Source organism: Alligator mississippiensis, chromosome 1, assembly GCF_030867095.1.
Source record: "Alligator mississippiensis isolate rAllMis1 chromosome 1, rAllMis1, whole genome shotgun sequence".
NCBI lineage: Eukaryota > Metazoa > Chordata > Crocodylia > Alligatoridae > Alligator > Alligator mississippiensis.
In genome coordinates this window covers 198060074-198083846 of record NC_081824.1, presented here as the reverse complement: position 1 = coordinate 198083846, position 23773 = coordinate 198060074, and the positions used below count along the sequence as shown (strand labels likewise).

At 40.8% G+C, this 23773-nt stretch overlaps 1 protein-coding gene across 1 annotated transcript in view; it reads left to right on the top strand.

The window, feature by feature from the left end:
* SRBD1 (S1 RNA binding domain 1) overlaps positions 1-23773 on the top strand; it is a 214186-nt gene that overhangs the window by 108950 nt on the left and 81463 nt on the right. Inside the window, exon 18 of the mRNA XM_006272172.4 lies at positions 21880-21962. Coding sequence (XP_006272234.1) covers positions 21880-21962 — 83 coding nt within the window. The remainder of the gene's footprint in view (positions 1-21879; positions 21963-23773) is intronic.

Genomic DNA, 23773 nt, shown 5'->3' with positions numbered 1-23773 from the left:
AACATGCCTACAATATCACATTTTTATACAGATTAGAAATGAAATAGAAAGATACAACATGGATTGTATTCAGTCAATATTGGTGAAAACCTCAAGATTTGGATGCCTAAGTATTTATGTAGATACAAATTTGAATAGAGCCTTTTTAGAAATGTCGTGAGGTTTTGTTTAAATATGTAATATAACTTGCTCTTCAGAAGTAAAGGTATGAATGCAACATTAGGTATTGTAACTTTTTAAAAGGAACAGTATGAAATTACAATAAAAAAGTAAATTGTTTTTGGTAACTCTTTCTTTCTCTTGCACTTTTGGATTTATTTTATTTGTTGTTGATGGCCACCTGATCATACGGTGTCAAAACTAACTTGTTTTTTTATTTTAATTGGTATGTTATGCCATGTCAGGTCTGTGTTTACATGATAGAGTTTAGTACATTAAAAGAAGCTGACAGCTGCATGATGAAGTGTGACATTTATAGTTAAAATAAAAGGTACAGCAGACATTATGTGAGATAGCTGTGATCTTAACACAATTTGCCACTTTAACATTTCTCTTGGTACAAAGTGGATAGCAGGGGTCAGACTTAGGAAATACTGGGGTTAGCCTATGTCTGCCCATCAGGTATGTGAATGTGAAATATTAGATAATGGATTTTATATGAGAATTCATTTTCACACCTTGTCGTGTTTTCTTAACTACATTTATGGTGCTGTTAAGCAGCCAGTATTTGTCTAAACTTACCTCTGTTTTCAATCAGTTTGATTTCCCACAAAAATATTTAAAAATATGCTTATTGAAAGTGTTTTTATTATTCATTTCTTCTGGATAAGTGTTCACAAAGGAAAAACTGCTTCTACATTTGGCATTAATTGACAAGCTCTGTAACAGGCTGTTCTCTCTCCCTTGCTTTCAAGGTCAGGATTGAGGTAAATTGGTGGCAAGGTATTGTGAAAGCTTTCGTTGTAACTAGTTATGCTGTACATAGATTATAGGTAGATTATCTTGTTCAGTGGGGTCATCTGTATAGCTGTTTTAATGAGTACTGTATTTACCTGAAAAAATAATGTTGTTTTAAATGATCCAAATCAACTGCTCAAATCCATAAGGGATACACTGTGCTTGCTAATGTGTTGTTGTAGCACAGTAGTAGAGGGATCCTGTTCTTGATATCTTGACTACTTAATTCTTCACAAGTTTTCTAGGCTTTAAAAAGGCATCCTCAATAATTCTCAAGTCATGCAAATGATTTTACTCAACTTCAGGGCAGCTGTGAGCTTGATGGAAGTGAAAAGCCTTTCTTTACTGCCACTGTGGCAGCAGAGAGATCTGGTATGGTAAGGTATTGCTACATGGTGATGAATTTAGTGATTGGGTTTGGTTATTGTAGAGTTTACTCTACTCCTTAACAGCAACTAAGGGCTTAAGGAATAGAGCAGCTGCCTTCCCAGTTGCAACTAATTGGCTGATCAGCAAGGATCCTGGTTTTCTCTGTTTTAAAACTAAAAATTCTCTAATTTTAAAAAAGCCCAAATTCTCTGATTTTAAAACCCCCCAAATCTGCATTTTTTCATGATTAAACTAAAACTCTACTAATATATATATATATATATATATATATATATATATATATATATATATATATATATAGGTATCCATTGAACACAATGTTTTATTGATATATTTACAATGTTAAAGCAATTTGGAAGCCTTCCAGTGCCTCAATCATAAAATAAATTCTAAATACCTGTATATTTTGGCATTTGATATTGGGGTTTTTTTATCATTGACAATCAGAGCTCCCCTTGCCACCTTTGCTCACCAGGACCTGGGTCTAGCTGCGGCTGTTCCCCTTGCTGCTTTGTGGCACTAAGCAACTCTGATATGCTGGTGCCCTGGCCCTGCCCATGCCACTGCCCCTCACTCCCAAGCCGTAGCCTCCCCAGTCCTGCAGGTGCACCTCACTCTCAACCCACAGTTTTTCCCACACTCCCGGGCCATGATGGTACACCTCAGTCCCAAACTGCAGCTGCCTGGCTGTACCGGTGCCCCTCACTCCCAAGCTACAGCCCCTCCCCTCAGCCCTACTCATGCCCCTCAGTCCCCAGCCCTGCTGGTGCCCTGCACTCCCAACCCACAGTCCCCTGCCCCCTTGGTGCCCCTCACTCCTGAGCCACAACCCCCTCAGCCCTGATAGTGCCTCTTACTCCCGATCTATAGCCCCCTACCCCCCAGCCCTGCCAGAGGGGGCCCCCAGCTGTCCCCATCCCACCCAGGCTGAAGTGCAGTGGCTATGGTGGCTCCGACTTGTGTGGGCGGTGGTACAGTGAATCCGGCCCCGGCACGGGCTGGAAGAAGGAGGGGAGGCCTTTGGCATGCCCCCTGCCCACTCCCGTGCCTCTCCAGGTGGCTGGACCATGCCCAACCCCTCCCAGGCAGTGTTTCCCAGCTACCCTGCCCTGCTCCTGCCCCTGAGAACATGGGCACCAGCCCCAGTGCTGCAGGCCCAGCCATACAGCTCCCCACTGGTCCTGAAGGGCCCCCCTGCCCCTTTCCCCCACTGGAGGCACCTCCTTCTTGCCCCCCCTGCACTGCCACAGCCCTGGCACCTGGACTGCTTCCCCCAGAGCCGGCAGGCACCTGCCCCGCCTTCACACTCTTGCAGGCTGGAACTCTGACACCCTGCAAGGGAAAAGCTACCATTTGCCATGTTTTTCTTCTCTAAAGAAGAATCCATTTGATCCATTTTTAGAGTTTGTTTGCAACCCTTTCATATATTCTTGTGACCCACTGGTTGAGAAACACTGCTCTGAAGGACATGAGGAGTGGAATTGCTTTAAAGACTCCTGTGTAGGAAGCCCTAGGACATGTTGCCTGAGAGAGAAAAGAGCAAGAGGGTTGTCTTGAGTTACTCTTCATTTCTGGCTAACAGGCAGAATGACAGTGGGTGGTATAAGCTGTGGCAACAACACATGTAAGGACTCTGAATGAATGGTGCTCAGAAAATTGTGATGGTGGGGTGGATCATCTGGGGCCTGCAGGGGGGTGGGGGCGGTGCAGGAGGGGTGGGCTGTTCCCTGTCACTGTGCAGACCTCTGGGGGAGGGAAGGGACGTTGGGGGGCAGATTGAGGGAGGGAGTGGGGCAGAGGCAGGAGGAAGGGCAGGTGCTGCCCAGCGAGGGCAGCGAATGCAACCATGTGGGTGGCTCATCTGCGGTGTGTGGGGGGATAGGTAGGGGGTGTAGGAAGGGTGGGTGACTCCCTACCATTGTGCATACCCCTGGGAGAGGCATGGGGGGCATGTGCCCCCCAAATTTGTGCACGGGGTAAGAGTGGGCTGCCTGCTGCAGGCTCAGGGCCAGGGGGTATGCTGGCCTCTTCCTGGTGGGGGGGCTGGCTTGGGTGCGGGGGAAGGGAGTGGGGCAGGGCAGGCCGTGGTGACACTGGGAGGAGTGGCTACGGGGTGGGCTATAGCCACCCCGAAATTCCCTGTAGCCACCCCTGCTAATGCTGCTGCCTGCCCACGCCAAGCATGCCACGCTGGCCCAGGCCCCCTGCTGGGAAGAGGCCGGTGCAGCCAGTGGCCCTGAGCCCTCAGCGGGCAGCCTGCCCTTGCCCCACACACAAATCCAGGGAACACATGTGCCCCATGTCTCCCCCAGGGGTGTGCACAATGTTAGGGAGCTGCCCACCCTTCTTACACCCCCTACCTGCCCCCCCCGCACACCCCGGATGAGCTGCCCACACGGTTGCATTCACTGCCCTGACTGGGCAGCGCCTGCCCTTCCTCCTGTCTCTGCCCCACTCCCTCCCTCAATCTGCCACCCCCATGTCCCTTCCCTTCCCCATGGCCCTTCCTTTCCCTCCCTCCCACCCCCCCACAGACTTACTGGCCAGACACTACTCTCCTAGCTGCTGGGCTGTATTTCTGGTTGCATTCATGCTGCAGCTGTGCACACGCAAGTGGCATTTATCGATGACATTATTGGCTACACTGACCAATAAAAACCAATTGCTAATCATGTTATTGGTGCTAATCCGATATGCCACCGGTGCATCTCTACAGTACAGTCTTATACAATGTTCTTCAATGATATATGGTCTTACAATTAAATTTCTGCATGCATTATAGAGCTCCTAGGAGACTGAACAGGTGATAGGGTCTCTGCTACCCTCAGTATGTGGATTCTAAGCTATTCTTCATCGTTCCAGTTCCTGGCTGATGTTGCAATCTATGTAAGAACATTTTGGCTGAAGCTCAGATGAGAAATAATAGAGACTGATTGTGGTAGGATGATTATTATGGTAGTCATGTGCACTGGGGATATGATAGACATTCTGTCTTCCCTCAGTGTTGAAAGATTGCCACACCATTTCACTAACAAGTTCACAGCATGGGGATCCTTGAAATGTCAGGTGGATTTGGTGGTCGAATCATCTATGGCCATCTGAGCTTAGCAAGATGATTGTTACTATGTTCTATTTGTCTTTACTGAACTGGATTACTGAAGTGTACTTCAGCTATGAAGCTAAGACTGGTGCAGAATACAAGTGCATATTTGCTTGGATAAGCATCTGCAACTGTGTATCATGAATTTTCTGAGACTGCTACTGTATTTGTTAGAGGCTGTTGATTTAGTCTTTAACTGTCTTCATGGTTTGGGTCCTGGTTAGCTGAGACCACTGCTCAGCCTCACCTGACTTCAGTTTTAATAGTGTTCTGTTTTCCAATTCCCAAATGATTGTGTATTTATTCTGCTCTAATCTTTTACTTGTAGGACCTTTGTCTCTGGAGCTTTATTCTCTCATTAGCCCAGTAAAGCTGGAGTCTGGGTTTTAAGCTTCATTGTAAAACCATTTCTTCTTCTTTTGCCTTTGACTGATTTTTAAAGATAACCCATAATAACAGGGAATGAACTCTTCAATTCTTGACACTGGTCAGTATGTAATATAATTTGTTTAATAAATAATACAAGTTACTTCACAGTGACTCTGATTTTTAACTATTTTTACACTTTTTCATTGTAACCCAGTAAAATAATTTTTTGAACAACCTGGAGTTTAGAAATGTGACATGCATGCTCCTTAGGCAAACTTTAGCCAAGCTTTCAAAATGGTGTCATCTCTTATAATAGATTTTCTTTGAAATATTATTGTTGGAATGGACAGGTAAACTTAGTGTTCCAGTTTTACTACTTAAAACTTGATAAACTTTAAAAACAGAAATGTCCCTATGATGGTATAAAATTTCCAACAGTCTTTTTTTCCAGATGAAATTAGGTTGATATTTTAAAATACTTTTGGAATTTAATTTTGGTGTTCTGCTCTTCCCAGAATGAAATGTTAGTTTAGTTTTCAAAGGTGGTTTATTAAATTCAGCTTATTCCATTAATATTTATTTTAACATTGTTTTCTTTGTTCTGTGGGAATCAGAAAACACAATAACACCATAGCAGAGACATACCAAAGCAGCAGACCAGCTCAGTTTGTCATTTTTATTTATGAAGTACTGCTATTGGGTATTGTCAAACAGATATTTATATAGTTCCTTAAACTGTTCCAAATCTTATTTGTAACATTAAACCAGAATGTATTTATTTTTTGTAGGAGGACATGTCCTGTGGATATATATTGTTTGTTACCAAAACATGTGGGTGGAGCACTCTATGGTTTCTTTGTAATATAGAAAGCAGTTGATCAAGTGGAACATTTGCTTCAGCTACTGTACTTGACCAAAGGGGGATATTTTTATTAAATTAATGTTTCATAATAACTTTAAGCAACAGTAAAGCTGCTGAGTCCTGGAGATAAATTGTGGTATGATGAGTGAGAAGTAATTGCTGTTATGAAGCAATAGTCATGTAGCAGTTCAATTTGTGTTCTGGGGTGCAGTAAGATTAATAGTGGAATACTTCAGTTTCAGAATATTGCATTTCATTTTGAAGTTGTTATTCTACAAATAAATTGCAATCACTCTACTTTTCTTAATGCCTTTTAAAACCAAAATAAAAAGCCTAGTGTGTTTCATTGCACCGTCTTACAAAATCAGTATACAAACTATACTTGGAAGATTCCTTTAGATACAGGATAGGAGAAGGCATCAACTTTTACAGACAAAGATATTTATATTATCCTCAATACAAGTGGTTCTCTGTGCTAAAGTCTGTCTGTATTACTTCTGTAAAATTAGAAACATGAAGAACACCATGGTTTTTAGTTTTCAAAGTTTTGTTACCTGCATATGTAAGAGTTAATAACATTTTTTGTTTCTACATTACATTGCTTCCAAAAAGCTTCCATCTTCCTGTCAACTAGTCAGGGCTGGGGGGGTTCTCTGTCCAACTTTATAGTTCTGTCTCTCAGTAGAGGAATAAGTTGGGAATATGTAAATAAATGCCCTTTAAAGTTACATTCTCACAGGAATGCAGGACTTAGAGGGTGAGAATGTGAGCTGTATTTTTTTGCTTTTTCAGTACCATACCTGCACAGTTTTTAAAGGATGATTTCTGAGGATAAAGGAGAGCTTTGGAGAGCAAAAGGTCAATGCAGCACAGCTTGGCTTAGCAATGTCAAGTCCCATCTGCTTGTCTTCTCTCCACAGGGCAGAATACATTGGATTATTGTACACTCAAAGTTCAGCAAACCACTTGCATTTTCCCTTGTAAAAGAAAGCCTTATAGGCTTTTGGGCCTTGTTAGGACTTTGAGGCTGTCATGCTATGGGGTTTATACCCTTAGGTGCTGTTAAAGATAGAGATGTACAATTCAGAACTGTCATAGTGCTCAGCAACTAGAAGGTAAAGATCCAAGACAATGTAATTTCTTCTGACTTTATCTTAAGAAAAGTAAAACCATTTGATGATTAGATGTGTGGGACATAGTGCCTTGATGTCTACTTGAGCTAATTTCTTCATCTTCTTAAAAGAGCACCACTCCCCTTTGGCTGGTCAAAAGAGAAGGTCATTTTTCAAAAACTTCATCGTGTAAAAGTCTTGCAGTTAAACCTTCCCGGATGCTTTATACAGAGGAAAATGTTACGGCTATTTGCAGAGACTAGGTGTAGAACTGCCTAGGTTTTGATACCTGGTTGGCTTGATGGGAAGTAAATTGAATATATTATAAAATATTTTGGCTCAGGTAAAAATCATCAGCTGTTTCTCTGGTATGTACAGGAATAATTACAACACAGTACAAAATAAAATTGTATTTTATCTTTCAGGAAGATTTCATTCCTAAGGGTATATATACATTTTAATAAACCACTTGTATAAGTCAAAGCAGAAGAAGAGAGAAAACATAATTTTTTTCTTGTCTGAAATTAGATGGAGGGTCAGTGCTGCAGAGAGATGCTGATCTTAGGAATTTACCACTGTGGAGGGACAGAGAGGAAGTCCTGCTGAGATATGCAGAGGGCCTGACAGACTGGAGCTGGTCTGTAGATGGCTTGAAAAAAAAGGGAGTTGAATTTTTTGAGTTCCAGGAACTGTACACAGGATTTTTTTTCTACTGAGCAGAATGACATGGTTTCAGAATGATATGCTTTTGTTTGAAATGTCTTGTAATATTTTTCGCAACCTAAAGACATTTCTTGAATGCTTTTGTTCTACATAGTTGGAATGATTAAGCTGTTATATTGAATGTATATAGTTGAGCAACTACAGTGGGTGCAGAGGTGTGGGGTTTTTATTGGGGAGGGGGAATGGTGGGTTATCAGTTTTTCCTTATCACTGTGGATGAAATCCTAAATCATTAGGCTTTATGTAGGCACACTTGTGCCCATGAGATGGCACTTAGTTCCTCTAGGCATGCCATGATTCTGCACTGTAGTTCTCTAAGCCTATGAAATGTAATGTCAGTCTATGAGTAGAGGTGTTGGGACCCTGGAGAAGCATAATTAGGAGCAATGAAAAGCCAGCTACTTTTGTCTGTGGCATCTCCTTTGTTTTTACATCTTGAGTTAGAAGGGAAACGGCATAGAGAGGATGAATACTGCCCTGTTTGACTGTCATTTGAATCAGTGTTTCTGCCACTGTGAGATCTCTCTCTACCTTTCATAGACACTATGCCTGGCACTCCATCTATGCCAGCATTTGGAAGCAAATGTAACCTGTATTTTTTTTGTATGGGTCTGCAGCTTACTTGAATTGCCTCTTGCATGCTGTGCTTGGTCATACACACAGGATTTCTCACATCCAGACATGACTAATTCAACTTTTCCTTTTGGGTTGTTTGTTCTTTTCTTGTAATAATTACAGCGTATTCCCAATCAGTCTGGGAATGCTGCATCAGTTCTGTGGCTAAAAGTGGCCTTCACTCAAAGAGCATTATTACTGCAGATTCTTCCAAAAAGCATTTCCACTAATGAGGAACTGTGGAAGTGGTCGCTCCCTGAACATACCTCATCTTTTTGAGGCTGCCTATTTTTTCTGTGAAGCTTTAAGTCCTTGCCAGCTGGAGGAGCAATAGACACAAAACTGCTCTTGACCTTGCGTTTTATATATGGCAGGGTATTACATATTTACAAAACTGTCTACCCTATTAAGTATTTTCTTAATATATAGCATAAGACACTCTGTGGTCACATGGAAAAGATTAATATTTTATTGTTGACATCAATGAATAAGTGTTGTAACTACAGAACTTTAAGTAACTTTTGCTTTTAGTAATAATGGTAATAAATTAATGCCATGGTGATGTTGTTAAAATTACTACCAGCGGTTTAATCTTAACTGTGAAATGTACACTGGCAAATCCTGCCTTTCAAGTTGCCTGTTTGAACAGATGGGGAAAGAAAGACTCTTTTGAATTAGCACCATCTAGTGAGACTTTTCTAGGAATGAGCAACAATCAGTCTGATCAGACTTCAGGTTTTTTTACCTTGAATAAAAATGCTCGTGCCCTGTAAAATATCACTTCAGAAATATTCTGTAGTCAAGCAATGGAAATTATTTTGTGTGCATCTCTTTAGAGTAAACTGTTGACCGAAAATAAGGCACAATTTGCTTTTCATTCTTAATTTTCTGGTCATTCAACTTGCATAAGGAAGTTTTTGCTCATATATAATCCAAATCAGCATTTTTTTTCAAAGTTCCTTTTTCCATTTTTGACATCTCTTAAAAGACTTTTTATGTTGAATTTATTGTTGTTCATTATTTCATTAATCTTAAGCTAATAACAGGTTATCAGTTTTATGGGGTTAAAAGTAAACTAAAATGTAACCTTTTAAAACAAAAACCTGCCCACTTGACGCACACAATTTTGGATGAGATACAGCTGTTGAACAGTTGCTTAAAATAAATTGCATATTTTAAACCAACCAAGAAGATATATGAGGATTCAAAACTGTGTCACAAATCTGACCTACTGAGAGAGAATGCTTAATGAAAAGACTACTGTACATTTTACTGTATCATTTACTAAGAAGGTGAAATTCAGGTCAACAGGATAGAAAATTTCTAAGGCTCAGGAAACCTGAACAATTGATAACTGAATAAATATTATTGCAGATACTTGCGGAGGGTAATTGATCCAGTATACAATATAAGCTTTATGAAAGAATTTTAATATAATGTTCTTATTTGTCCTTGATATACTGTGACAGTAATTACTCATGAACGTGCAAGTTAACCTTTGATTATCTTGATATATTAAAGTATCTTATAAGTTAATTTCATTTTTGTATTGAATTGACATTTTACATTTCAATCTTCATTTTAAACAGAATTTTTTTTGTTTATTTGGATGCAGTTATTGCAGCATACAAAAAACTGGAACTCTTGTTTTCAACAAGCACAAAAACAGAGGTTTTAAACTAAAAATATAGAATGTTCTCATTTATGACAAAATTGAGGTTGAACTAATCATAGCCTAATAGCTTGTTGTTTTCTTGTATTTATTTATATAGACATTTATAAAACTGTGCCCATTGCCTTCACATCTGGAAGCCTCATACTTAAAAATGCAAGCAAATGCTCCCACTCGCATAGGATAGCCAAATCATTGCAGTTATTGACTGGGCCACATTTTTATCCTTATATAAAGACCCATGTGTTTAAAGAGATGTCATCAATGTAAAACTCGTATTTCTGGCTACAAATGTTTTAGTACTTATCGCTACAAGCAACATTAAATGTCACTAACTAAAGGGAAGTTAAGAAAGTTTTATTTTTCCTTCATCCTCTCATCATCCCTCCTGGTGCATTTGGTACTACTGTGCATGCATTCATTTTCACACACTTTTTCCAGCTACGATCAGCCACCTTCAAGTGTAGGTTTGTGTGAAACTTGCATGAAGCAAAATGTGCTTGTAAAATGACAAAAATAAGGCATGTTGCTCTACTGGCAGGTATAGTGGTTGAAGTTAGTACTAATTCCTTTTCTTTTGAAAAGGACTGGCATTTCAATTGGCAGTATATCTTTAAACAGGGCGAACATTAAGGGTAATTTTTGCTTGCTCAGGAAAATATTAGCAGAAAGAAAGTTAAGGAATGTGAAATCTGGATAAAAGAGTGCCTTTAATTTCAAAATTGTCAGTTTGTAGTTATCAAAAATTGGTCAAAATCAAAAACTACAGGAAGATAAAGCATGTGCTAACATTGTTCTGTTGGAAATCCATAATGGAGTGGGTTGAGTCTACCAAATTATTAAATCACCTTTCTTGCAATGTGGCATATGCTGTTTGAATATTAATATAGTAGTTCTTCAAATATAACTTTTCTGCATTTCATCTTAGGCATTCAGAGGTGAAAAGCATGAACATGAAAGCTACTGTTCTACCTATTCTCTCACAACACTCCCCCTAAGCTCTTAAATTTTACAGGGGTTTCTGCATGACAGTACAATATGTTGCTGTCATTCCAAAGGTGGTTCTCATATTTTAGTCCAAATAGTTAGCTTTGAAGACATTTTGGATTATCTGATATACAATTTTATTAATATTTTCTGACAAATGAAAAATAGTACATGTTGAAGTTACAGCGTTGTTTCTAGCTCTTTAAAATGAAAGCATATAATGGTTTAATGTGTTATTTAAAATGTTTATGTTCAATTTACACTTGCTTTTTTGAGAGCAATATATCAACAGTTCAGGAAATCTCCTGAATGTTTGGCCTACTCAACTTATTTAAAAGAAACTTTTTCCTTGCCTACATGCCATCACAGAGTATTTTGTATTTTCTTAACAAAAATGAAATATTCTTTAATAACTTTAGAACTGGAGATCATTTTCTTTTCCTTTTTCACTGTTAGTCTTAAAGTATAGAGTTTATATTCGTTCCTGGAATACACATTAAAATGCATTAAATAAATTTTGGTGGTTAAGATCTATTGTTATAACTGTTTCATATGGTTTAAAATGAAATTAGTAGTTTGCTCTTGTATGGGACTGAAACCTTCATTTATCCCTATTTACTCTCTTTGGTCCTGATTCTGCCATTTTACCCTGGCTCCTTGTGGAGTCCTTAAAGACTGTTGTAAAACTCTGCTCTGGTAAAAGTGTCCTCCCTCTTATATCAGTTTGCAGAATTGGTGCCTTTAGCTGCCTCCTTTAGAAGTCTTGCGTCATGGCAATCCATTACGCTCACGAAAAAGCGGTAGATATACCTCTCTGCAGAGACTCTAGACTTGGATCTTGTGCCAGTGCAGGATGTGGAACACTTATTTACTTTTTACATTACACCTTTCTATTTTATTTTCTGAGTTGGAAAAAATCTGGAGAAGAGTTGTGGAGAAGTAGAGGAGATTTTGCCGGCCAGGTGCAATATGACTGCACCATTACAAGCTGTATCCAGGATGCTGAATAGTCGTGTGGTGTTTACTTTTTATCCTCCATTTTTCCCATTACACTAATTCAGGCTCAGTCCAGCAAAAGTATTTAAGCATCCATGTAACTTTAAGCATGTGAATAGTTCTATTGATTCCAATGAAATTACACATAAACATATGTGCTAAAGTACTTTACTGGTTCAAGGCCCACCTCTAGGTCAGAAACCCTGCAGAGACATGTAACTATGTTTTTCAAATAGCAATAATGAGATGAGGTAGAAACAGTGGCAAATTTTGCTCTTACAGTTTGCTTTCTATAAATATCCCCTGGTAAATTACCTTCATATTGATTTACTTATGTTTTCTTAGTTCATGAATGCCAATAGCAAAAAATTTAATAGACTTTCTTAAAATTCTTATAAGTCTAATCTATATACAGTGTCATGTATATATGTTCGGGAGTCTAAAATATTTAAAGATAAATCTTTTCTATTTTACATTATTTTTTGCAGCAATGTTGTTTTCATTTGAGTTTAATTCAGTTAGATTTTGTTAGGGTGAAGCTATGCTACCCTTAATGGTAGTTGCAGCACCAGTGCTCCAATTGGTAATTATATGAGTGATTATTATCAGAAAGCATTCCTGTTGTAAGCTATAGCGCTTGCACTGATTAACCTTTTGTGATTTTGACAAGAAAGGCATATGTGAGAGCCTTTGAATTCACAACTTTTTGCTAGGGAAGTAGGCGGATCAGATGTCGCCCATATAGAGCTTTCTAAGACTAGTCTGCAAGCTGCCATTGTTGGTATATGTTAAAACTAATAATAAAGGATGTGAAAAGTCTTGCATGACCGAACTGTGAACTTAACGTTAACTGCAAACTTATCTTTACCAGACACTTGTGATGCAAGTCTTTGTGTATGAAGTAACTGATGCTGCATTCAGTTGGTGTCTTCTGTGGCTGCGAACTCTTCTATAATTGATAAACAATTGGGCATTAGGTTTTCTAATCTGGTTTCTAGTATCAATGTATAGTAAAGTTCTCAGAAATCAGGACCAGCTGTGAGGTAGCTTCTGAGGTCATTTATAGAAGGCCCCAGCCTCCTTCTGTTGTCCTGCCCATTCCTTCTTACACAGGCGCGTGCAGCAGAAGTCACAGCCAGCAGAGCAGGCCTCCAAAGCCTCAGCTGCATGAATTTCTACTGAAATCTTCTCTTGCATTTTTCTTTGGTATTTTGACTTTTAGCAATCTCCTCTTCTTCCTCTATCTGCCTCTTAACCTTCTCCTGTCTGTACATTCTGTCTACCTGCCCTTTTAAGTTTTTTTTTTTTTTTTAGCCCAACTGCCCTCTTCCCTTCCCCAGAAAAAACAAAAAGAACTTGGACTTGGTCTTGACCATTTTCTGTCTTTCCCTCAACTTTTCTCTGTCTTTGCCAGTTCATATTGTTAACTTCTTTGGGAGAGGGACAATTTCTATGTATTAGTATAGTACCTACCAGAATAACTATGGGGATTCCTGTTGGTTCCTTGAGATTGTAGACTATAGTAGGTCTCAAGCTCCTTAATAGTAATATAGGGCGTGTTTACACGTCACCCTATATCACCGTTGCAACATGGTACGTTGTCATATGATGCTACGGTGACGTAACAATCATGTGGGTCTACACATGAACAGCAGCTACTCTGCTGTAGTGGCACGTTCTCCCATTTTAGCATGCTGCTACAGCAAAGTAGTGGCTAAAACTGTGCAGTGTGTGCTTCCAAAAGGAAGTACTAAAGCACAGTGCACTAACAACATCGCCATAGCGCAATGTGTAGACACGCCCATAGTGCAGCAGTTGCTTGCATCCACTTGACTGAAGAATTACCACCGCTGCCATTTATCCCACTGCCAAATTTCCAGTCCCAATGAGAGCCCCATGGGCTTGATTGAGAGGATGGAGCTGTTGGGCTGTAGGGCTGGAAATTTGGTGGTGGGAGGACCAGCAGCTGCCATGGATTTGGGATCTGCAGCAATTGACACTTCCACTATTGAATTTCTAGCCCTGTGGGCAGCCTAGCAAACCATATGACACAGCTTCACACTCCATATCCAAACCATGGATCGGTCCCATGGAACATCCCTGGGTTCTGGATCAGGATGAATTTGATACATCTGGTTTAGGAGATTTCGGGAAAACTAGTCAAAAGAAGTGTGTCACTTAGAATTTATTTACTAGTTTTATATCGGTTAGGTCTGATTTAGGACAATGCATAGTTTAAATAAGGGATATTAATTTAGTCATTAGGCATATTAATATTAATGATGGAATAACCTGTTAGGCATGTATCTGTGCTTTTCTAGTCTTAGCTAGCAAATTTTTGAAGTTGAGCCGAGTAATCAAGTATAAAAACACAGGTTCATCTCAGAATCTTTACTTTTCAGGCTTGAACTATGGTTCTTGCTGACTAGTCCATTTGCAGGTGAACTAAGATAAACTCCTCTTTAAAAATTACTTTTAAACCAATGTAAGAAATACTTCTCCTTAACAGGCTGGACTTAGTACATTTTAAATTAATATCATTCTATGTAATATTAAAAAATGTGGGTAATGAATACATGATTATTTAGTTTGCTGTGTTTTACCTATATTACCTTATCAATCATATACCATTTTCATTTCAGTATTAAAATTGTTATTAACATTTAATTAAGCTTGTCCTCTTGAGTACTTGATTTCGGTGGAACAGGCTCCCTAAACCTTCCTTTGTCCCCGGAACACCTCTGGGGGGGTCAACAAGACACTAGCTAATTTGTCACAATAACAAAAACTCTGGCTTAAAAATGTTTTCTGAGTTTGTTACTGTAACCTAATACTTGCTGAAGTATGCAACAGAAATGCTTTCTGAATATTTGCAAAAATATGCTGAAGTGTTTCCTAGCACTGCATATAAGCTGTAATTATCCAGTATATTAAGCCGGTCTAATAGCTTGGCCTAACATTGGCTTTGCTTGACTAGGGAAAGATTTCCTTGCCATTATTATCCTACTTTGACCTCCATTTTTTGCAGTTGGTATAGGGCATGTTGTGAGAGAGAGGGGGGCTGTGGTCATGGTGCATCTCTGCCACAGTGATCCCTGATTGTCAAGAAAGCCTCTTCAGCATGGCAAAGGGATAGGTCATGATAACCATCTTAAATCCAACCTTCAGGGCCCATAAAGGAGGAATCAGGTGGAGAAAAGCATCTTTGCTGATCATAGCACCTGATGACGGTTTGATTTTTTTTTTTTTTTTTTTTTTTTTTTTTTTTTTTTTTTTTTTTGTCCGTTGATATGCTGAATAGGGATGTTAAAGCTTCGGATCGTGATTCGGATTCGGAGATGATTCGGATGATTTGGAGGCCAAATCTGTTAATCCAAATTGAATCGCCAGAAGCTTTAGGCTTTTTTAATTGATTCAGAGCTTCCGAATTGTTTCAGAGAGATTCGGAGATTTGGCCATAGGGTATAATGGGGAACCCTTGACAGCTGGCAGGCATTGTGGCCACAGCAGGCCTTAGCCAGCCTGCAGTTTTCACCCCCATGCCTTAACACACATACACTGTCACCTATGTCAGGAGTTTTATTTGTCAGCAGTTTGAGGTGCAGTTTCCCAGAAACCTATGCACCTATCTCCTTGAACCATGGCAGACTTTGTGGCCTCACTGTGAGCTACCATCCCTGCGGTTTTCACCCCACTGTGGCTTAACACACACACGTGGCATGAGTTTTGCTTTCAAGACCTTGAGGTACAGTTTCCCAGAATTCCCTGCACCTATCATCTTGAAACTTGGACGGCTTCATGCCCTCAGCAGCAGCTACCATCCCTGCAAGTTTCATCTGAATCTGCCAAAAAACAACAAAGTTATAGATATTTCATTGATTCCCCATTATACCCTATGGCCGAATCTTGGAATCTCTCCGAAATCTTTTCCAAATCGATTCAGCCAAATCAAATCAGGAAAGTGATTCAGATCTCCAAATCGAATCGGCCGAATCCAAATCGAATAGTTGCCAGTTTGCACAGGCCTAATGCTGAGTCCAGGTAGACAGTTCTTTTCAAGTTTCAGTTTCTTCAAATCCCCTTTTTTCATTATGGCTGGGTCACAGATGAACAATATTGCTATTTTTCTAAAAAGGTGCTGTATGGTATCTTACTGGCTCACTATCTAGTTACGTTTAGGAACTTTGGGGCTTAGGTTAGAGAACAAGTTTTCTACTGGTAACCCACCAAATTGCGGCTCCCACAGATACAGTGCTTTATTTGCATATTTTTGCCTTTTTTTGAAAGCCTTTAAACACTCTGCTCTTTTAAGTTAATTAAATATCCTGGATACCAGCATTCTTTGTCACTGTATCCATTATCAGGCAGATTAGCCTTACTGATAAGCAGTCCTCCAAGGGAGAAACTAAATCAAAAAGCCTGTCCTCTCTTGCAGTTATGCTGGGGCAGAAAGAGATTATCTATTTTAATATTCATTGAGCAGGACTTTGCTGTTGCAGTTCATAGAAGGAACATGTCTGTAAAGGGCAGAAGCAGCCTTGATGACTGAGGAAATAAATCTATAGTGAGATTGTGCAAATAGATGCTGTCTCTGAGGAAGCAAACAGATGTCGCCCTTGTGCTGCCATACAAGTTTATATGGCAGCACAAGTTGTGAGCAGATAGACGTCCTAGCCCATTGTCATGCTCCAAGTGCCCAAAACTGTTTCCATGACCAAAGGTAAAGCACAGCTTGTGACACCTTTAAGTGGGAGGATATCTATTTGCTTATCGTGCCCCATGTGAATCTCCCTGGAGGGGATTCTGCCAGTGCACTTATTTAACTGCTGTTTTGCAACTTGGCATGCATTTGCAAGCATAGGAATCTGTATGGGGGTTCGCCTGCTTGCAGATGTGTGCCACAAGAATCCCCTGTAGGGGATTTCCACAATGTGCCTGTTTTACAGCTGCTCTCAGACTTGGGACGCAGTACTGAGGACCTTTTTCCCATTGGATCAGGTCCCTGAAGCCCAAGGAGTGTCAGGGGCCCAACCTTGCAGGACAGTGGTTTGTAGAGACTATGGCAGTGTCTGTAGTGTTTGCAGACACTTATGAAGCAGATCAGCTGTGCCAGGACACAGCTGTAGAGGAGACCACTACCAGATGAGACTCCATGCCCTCATTTGACCCCTGCATCAGTTATGCTTCATAGAATCATAGAAAATGAGGGTTGGAAGGGACCTCAGGAGGTCATATAGTCCAATCCCCTGCTCAAAGCAGGACCATCCCCACCTAGATCCATTCCAGCCAAGGGTTTGTCTAACCAGGTCTTAAATATCTCCAAGGATGGAGACTCCACAACAGGTAGGCTGTTCCATTGTTTTAGAATCATAAAAAAACTAGGGTTGGAAGGGACCCCAGGAGGCCATCCAGCCAACCCCCTGCTCAAAGTAAGTTTTACTCCCTTCCTACTGAGAGAGGTTTTCCTAATATCTAACCTAAACTTCCCTTGCTGCAACTTGAGACAAGTGCTCCTTGTCCTGTTATCTGCTACTGTTATCTGCAGATCATCGGATCTGTGCTCCCAGCCATATGGCATAGTGGAGTCAAGGGCAGCTGATCCTTGAGCTTGAGAGCAGCAGTCACCTGATCAGGGCTCCCAACCTTGGGAGCACGTGGGAGCCCTCAGCCTGGCTACACATGCAATCTAAGGTGTAGCGGAAACCAGCCATAACATCATTTCACAAAAATGACACAAATTTATTTTGTGTAATAACTTTGGCTTCTTTCTTGTTTTATCATGTCATTAATTGCATTAATGTGTGGCTGGGTTACTGCTTAAGACATGATTAACTGGTTAATCGTGTCCTAAGCATAACATCTGCCAGGGGCCTGAGGCTGTCCTGTAAATCTTATTAGCTGCATACATTCTCTCTGCCATTTTCAGTTGGATAGTGATTCTATAAGCCTGCCTGCCATTGCTGATTGTTTTCAGACTGATAATTTGGCCTTTGGTTATAGATAGTTCAGCCTCAGTTGGATAGTTTACAGTGAAACAATTATGTTGCAGAGAAATAATGTAAAAAAGTCAAGTTATATTTGCATATTCTAAGTCATGATCTTGGGGTTTGTAGGGTGTCATGTACATTTTCTTGAGTTGCTGGGTATGATGTCTAGTCTCTATGTATAGGTAATTTCAAGCTGTATGTAATCTTATTATCCTTATGCTTTTATGCTTTGTAGTATTTGATATAAATGTAATTTTGACATATCTTTATATTGGAACTGAGGCTGTTTTAGTGAAGTAGTGATTTACTTTACTGGCCCTCACCTATTCATAGTGCTTTTCAAAGTAATGGTATTTGACTTATGTTGTGCACTGACTCCCTTGAATTTATATTTTAAAGTTTGGTACTTAGCTAGTCAAACTACTGGGGAGAGAGACGGTATACTTAATTAGCAAATCTCCATGTGATTGGAATAACAGAGACTTGATGGGATAGCTCACATGACTGGAGCACTGTCATGGATTATTTAAGAAGTACAGGCAGGGAAGAAGAGGAGGAGGAGTTGCACTTTATGTAAAAGAGCCATATGATTGCTCAGAGCCCCAGTATGAAAGTAGAGATAGGCCTGTTGAGAGTCTCTGGGTTAGGGTCAGAGGGGACAGCAACAAAGGTGAGGGTCTGCTATAGACCACCAAACAAGGAGGATGAGGTGGCTGAGGCTTTCTTCAAACAGCTAGTGGAAGTTTCCCATTCACAGGCCCTGGCTCTCATGGGGGACTTAAATCACCCAGACATCTGCTGGGAGGGCAATACAGCAGTGCACAGGCAATCTAGGAAGCTTTGGGAGAGTACTGGGGACAACTTCCTGGTGCAAGTACTTGGAGCAGCCACCTAGGGGCCGTGCTCTTTTTGATCTGTTGCTCACAAACAGGGATGAATTGGTGGGGAATGTAGTAATGGATGACAACTTGGGTAGCTGTGACCACGAGATAGAATGATAGAAAATTAAATTTGGAAGGGATCTCAGCAGGTCATCTAGTCCAAACCCCTGCTCAAAGCACATGATTAAAACGCTTGGGTTGTGGGCCCCCTTGAGTGTGTATAACAGGGAGCCTTCCCGGGGCCGATTAGGAGTTGGCCTGCTCACCTGTTTTTGGGCTAACTGCCCGCCTCTCTCTCCTGCCACACCTTGTTTAATAATTGGTGTCTTAATTAGGTGGGAGGCTGCCCTTTGGTGGCCCTGTTCTCCTGGGCCTGTATATGCAACTCCAGCCACCCCTGTACTGCATCCCAAGCCTCGCAGTTGACACACACACACACACCACACACACACGATGTTCCCTCGCACCATGACTAGTGCTCCCGGGTCTCACAGGAACTCTTGACTCCCTCCCTGGAGCAGCAGGTCATTGTGCTCACCCTTTAGGTCTTTCTTTCAATCCACACTTGGCCTTCTTGTGGTGGAGGACTTACCAGGGTCAGGACTTGTCCCTAACTCTCTGGCTGAGCCCCCCCACTCAACCTCTTGCCCAAACTATGGCCTCAGGCATCCACGAACATATCTTGGCCTCTTCCCCACACAATGGGGTTCCTACTATGCCCATTCTAGGGCCTTTATACCACGCCCCACCCTGGGTTTTTCTCATCATCTCCACAATCAACTACTCATGAGGCTGGCCCTTGCACTGCCTTTCAGGCTTACTCCCAGTTCGGCCCTACTCGGCCCCTCTCACACAGCCCTTCAGGCCTACTCCCATTCAACCCTACTTTGTGCAGGGCCACCTACATCCCTGCCCTCTCTTCTCCGGGGCCACACAGCTATCCTTACCAGGGGCCTCCGGGGTCTTCCTTCCCTGTGGGCTCAGGTGGCCACAGCTGTGCCTGGCCCCACTCCTCTACTGGGGTCTTCCACCCCCTAAGGGTCTGGTGGCTGTAGCCATACCTGGCACTCGTACCCATCGAATTATGGGGGCTAGGGGTTAAGGCCCCTCCATCTGCCTTTCACCGGCATGGTAACTGGCCTGGCATTTCCTGGGGGCTCCCACACCACCAGGAGCCCCACCAGACCACACTTCCATGGCAGGGTGCAGCTTTAGGTCATGCCCAGGACCAAGAACCTCCTGCTCTTACCTTCTGATGTTTCTGTCTGGGCTGGCAGCAGCAAACTGCAGCTTTTATATACCTGGCTCTCAAAATGACTGCCACCATCAGGCACCTGCTGGCTGCCTGGCTCTGCCCTTAAAGTGACAGGCACCTAAAGGTGCACTGCCACGGTGGTGGGGCATGGTCCTAGATTTCTTCATTCTGGCCACAGTTGGTACTTCTCACAACAACCAGCTTTCGAAATCTCGACCTTGACCAGAGTGGTTTCTTGCCAGTAGGCTGAACACAGAGAAGTATTTCTCCCACAGTACCCTGGCAACCATTTGCACCCTCTGATCTTGCATAGGGAGGGCTTGGGCATACCATGTGAAGTGGGCTGTCACAACCAGCTCGTTTCCTTTCTGATGTCCTTCTCCTTCTATGGATAAGAAATGTATCACATGAGCTTCATGCATTTGGAGCTCTGAAAGGTGTATGTAGATAGGTGGTTTGAGTGGGCAGGGTTTTCCTCAGTACACACCTGTTGCAATTCAGGCATTTGGCCTTTGGCCAAAAAAACTGCTCTTGTGCCAAGGCCAACATGCAATCCAGCCCATGTGCCCACAGTCATCATGCAGCGCCTGTACTTCCGAGGAAGGACCAGTTGCCAATATTTTCATCCTTTGGGGTCCTGCACTTCCTAATCTAGTACCCCATCAAACAAATGAAGCCTCTCTCACTCCCGCAGTAAGAGGTGGGCTGCCGGAGTAGCATTATTACCTGTTGAGGGGCGATTAGTTCCCTGCCACGGGGTGCGCAGCACATCCGGATCCCGTTCAGGCGCTGTCCACGACTCAGTGGCTGTGACCTGTGATGGAGTGGATGCAGTCAACGTGGTGTACTGGACACAGGACTGCGGGATGATAGAGTTCAAGATTCATAGATCCATAGATGTTAGGGGCTGGAAGGGACTTCACAAGATCATCAGGTCTAGCCCACCTGCACTTGGGCTGGAGAGACTGCTGGGCTCAGATGACCCCAGCAAGGTGTGTGTCAAGTTGTTTTTTAAAGATCTCCAGGGTAGGTGATTGTAACACCTCCGGGGGGAGTCTGTTCCAGACCCTGGGCACTTGGATTGTAAAGTAATTTCTCCTTATGTCCAGTCTGAGGTGATCATCAAGGAGTTTGTGCCCATTGTTTATAGTCTTCCCCTGGCGTGCCTTGGTGAACAGATGCTCCCTCAGGCCCTGGTGTATGCCCCTTATATACTTATAGGCTGCCACCAATTCCCTTCTAAGTCTTCTTTTCTCCAGGCTGAACAGTCCCATGTCTCTCAGCCTCTCCTCATATGACCGGCTCTCCAGACCTCTAATCATGTGTGTGGCCCTTCTTTGGGCTCTCTCAAAGTTCTCTACATCTTTCCTGAAGTGTGGTGCCCAGAACTGGATGCAGTACTCCAGCTGTGGTCTCCCCAAGGCCGAATAGAGTGGGAGGATGACATCTTTTGTTTTGTTTGAGATACATCGGTAGATGCATGCCAGCATTTTATTTGCTCTGCCAGCTACAGCTTTGGTCGATTTGTGAGGAAATTTCAGAAGTGAGATTTTGAAATGTTGCATTCAAATTTTAATATGAAAACTGTAATATAAAGTAAAACTTTTAATTTGTGCATAATTTATCACTCTCTAACTGAACTTGGATTCAGAAACCAGGTAGCTAATAAGCACATGACAGTGAAGATCAAGATATAGCAATATGTGGTCATCTTAGGCTTTGTTTTAATTATTTAAAATGAAAAAAGTTTGGCTGTGTACATTTCAGTTTACACTTATAACAATGAGGAAACGATTATTTTCCCAATGTGTCTTATTGATAACTGTGTACTGTTTACAAATGCATTTACATGTATTTTTTTCCAGGCAAAACTAGAGATTAAATATCTACAGCACTGAAAAACATTAACAAAAGTAATTGTGCGGTACTGCTTTCACATAAAACCACAGTTGTTTTCTAATTCTATTTTTCAGTTTCCATAGCTAGACGTGTACAAGACCCATTAGCTGAGCTAGTGAAAATTGAGCCCAAACACATTGGAGTTGGAATGTATCAGGTAAGGTAATGTAGATCATTTAATCTAAGTAATCCATCATGATATAGAGCAACACCAAAACACTGCTTTGTAATTAAGTGTCAACTAGTTATATGTCTACTTTAAAAGATTTGTGTGGAGTTGGTGGAATGGTAGTAAATATTTATAAGTCATTGTGTGGTTTATTTTATTCTCTGGTTTTAATGATTGTGATTGAGACTTAGAAATGCTGTAGCCAGATTTATAGTCTATTAAAAACATTAGATCAGACTGGTAACTTGATCTGCAAAGCCTTCTCTTTTTTCACATCATTACAGCAGTGGGGTTTTAGCTGTTTGTGTAAAATAGTATGAGATATTGATCCTCCACTTAGCCATTGGTTAGTACCATTGTCTACATTCTTTCTTCTCTTAATGTTTATAATAAAAAAACATTCATTTGGGATATTTTCATTTACTAAAGCTGAATTAGAAAATGTTTGACAAATCCTGTAGTTGTGCATGTTTCTTGAGGTTTCTTTTGAGAGGAAATATTTATTTTTAAATCTTTACCAAATTAATCTATTTTTATGGGGAAATGGTTCAGAGGCTAATATTTTATTGCCTATACATGTGTATGTGTGTGTATTGGCCACAATTCAGAAAAGCACTTAAATATATGCTTAAGACCCATTGATTTAAAAAGAGAAATGCAAAAAGTGAAAGTTAACATGTGCTTAAGTGCTTTTGTGAATAAAGATGCTTTCAGGAACGGTGGCCAAGGAGCATATGTAAAACCTGAAAATGATAGACAAAATAACAAATACAACATTTAATAATATATTCTCCAGGTCACACAGCTGTACTTCCAGGTGAATTCATGCCTATAATCTATTAGAATGCTGTCACAAGATAATGGTATCCTGACACTACTTCAAATGGTATAGGCAACTCACAATATTAAAACTGATTTTTCCATCGAAGTTCTACTTTTCAAAATCAAAGATACATATTGTGGGACAACATGCATCACTGCAAAAGATTGATGTTCAGCATTTCATGCAGCGAAAGTTACCCATTAGGCAATTTTGTAGAGCATCATTTGGCTTGCCATAGATTAAAGAATAAAGTAGTTTGTTATCTACTGAAGAACAGATTTTAAAAAATCTTTACCTTTAGAGATAACACATGTATTTAACTTTTCACTGTCAGAATCATATTTCTCCCAAAATGTTTTTGCTATCCTTAATAATTACAGTAAAGATCGGTCTTCCAGCAAACTGATTAATGCCTATCTTGTGTATAGTTTTACATGAACTGTGAATATAAGTATCTATTTTATATGATATAAAGTTCCTCTCTGACATACTTTTTCCTGACAATTCACAGGCAAAGGAGTTTCTTAATGAAATAAGTATGCATGTTGATATACATATTTGATAAAGTATCTAATAGTTATCTAAAGAGAAGGAATTCATCAATTTCTATGATGATGATGCATGAGATATATTCTTAATGTGAATGTGTTATAGAATCTTGAAAACTGTGCTTCAAATCTCTTAGGGGATGTTAATTTGCTTTCAGTGGAAGAATACTGTCAACTTGAAAAATAATAATTCATCTTAAAATGCACCATTTATTGAGTTACAATATGAGGTGAAAGTACTTTTTTTCTGTGTGTATATATTGATGCTGATATTAGCTTTATTTCTTTGCTGTTTTGTCCTGTGAGGAATCCATCTGAAGTGTTCTTCAAGGGCACTTCAAGAGAGCACTTATAACCACAGTAAAAGCAAAGCGTCTGTGTGCATAGAAGAAAAAAAAAGGAGCATATTTATTGTCTTGGTCTTGGGG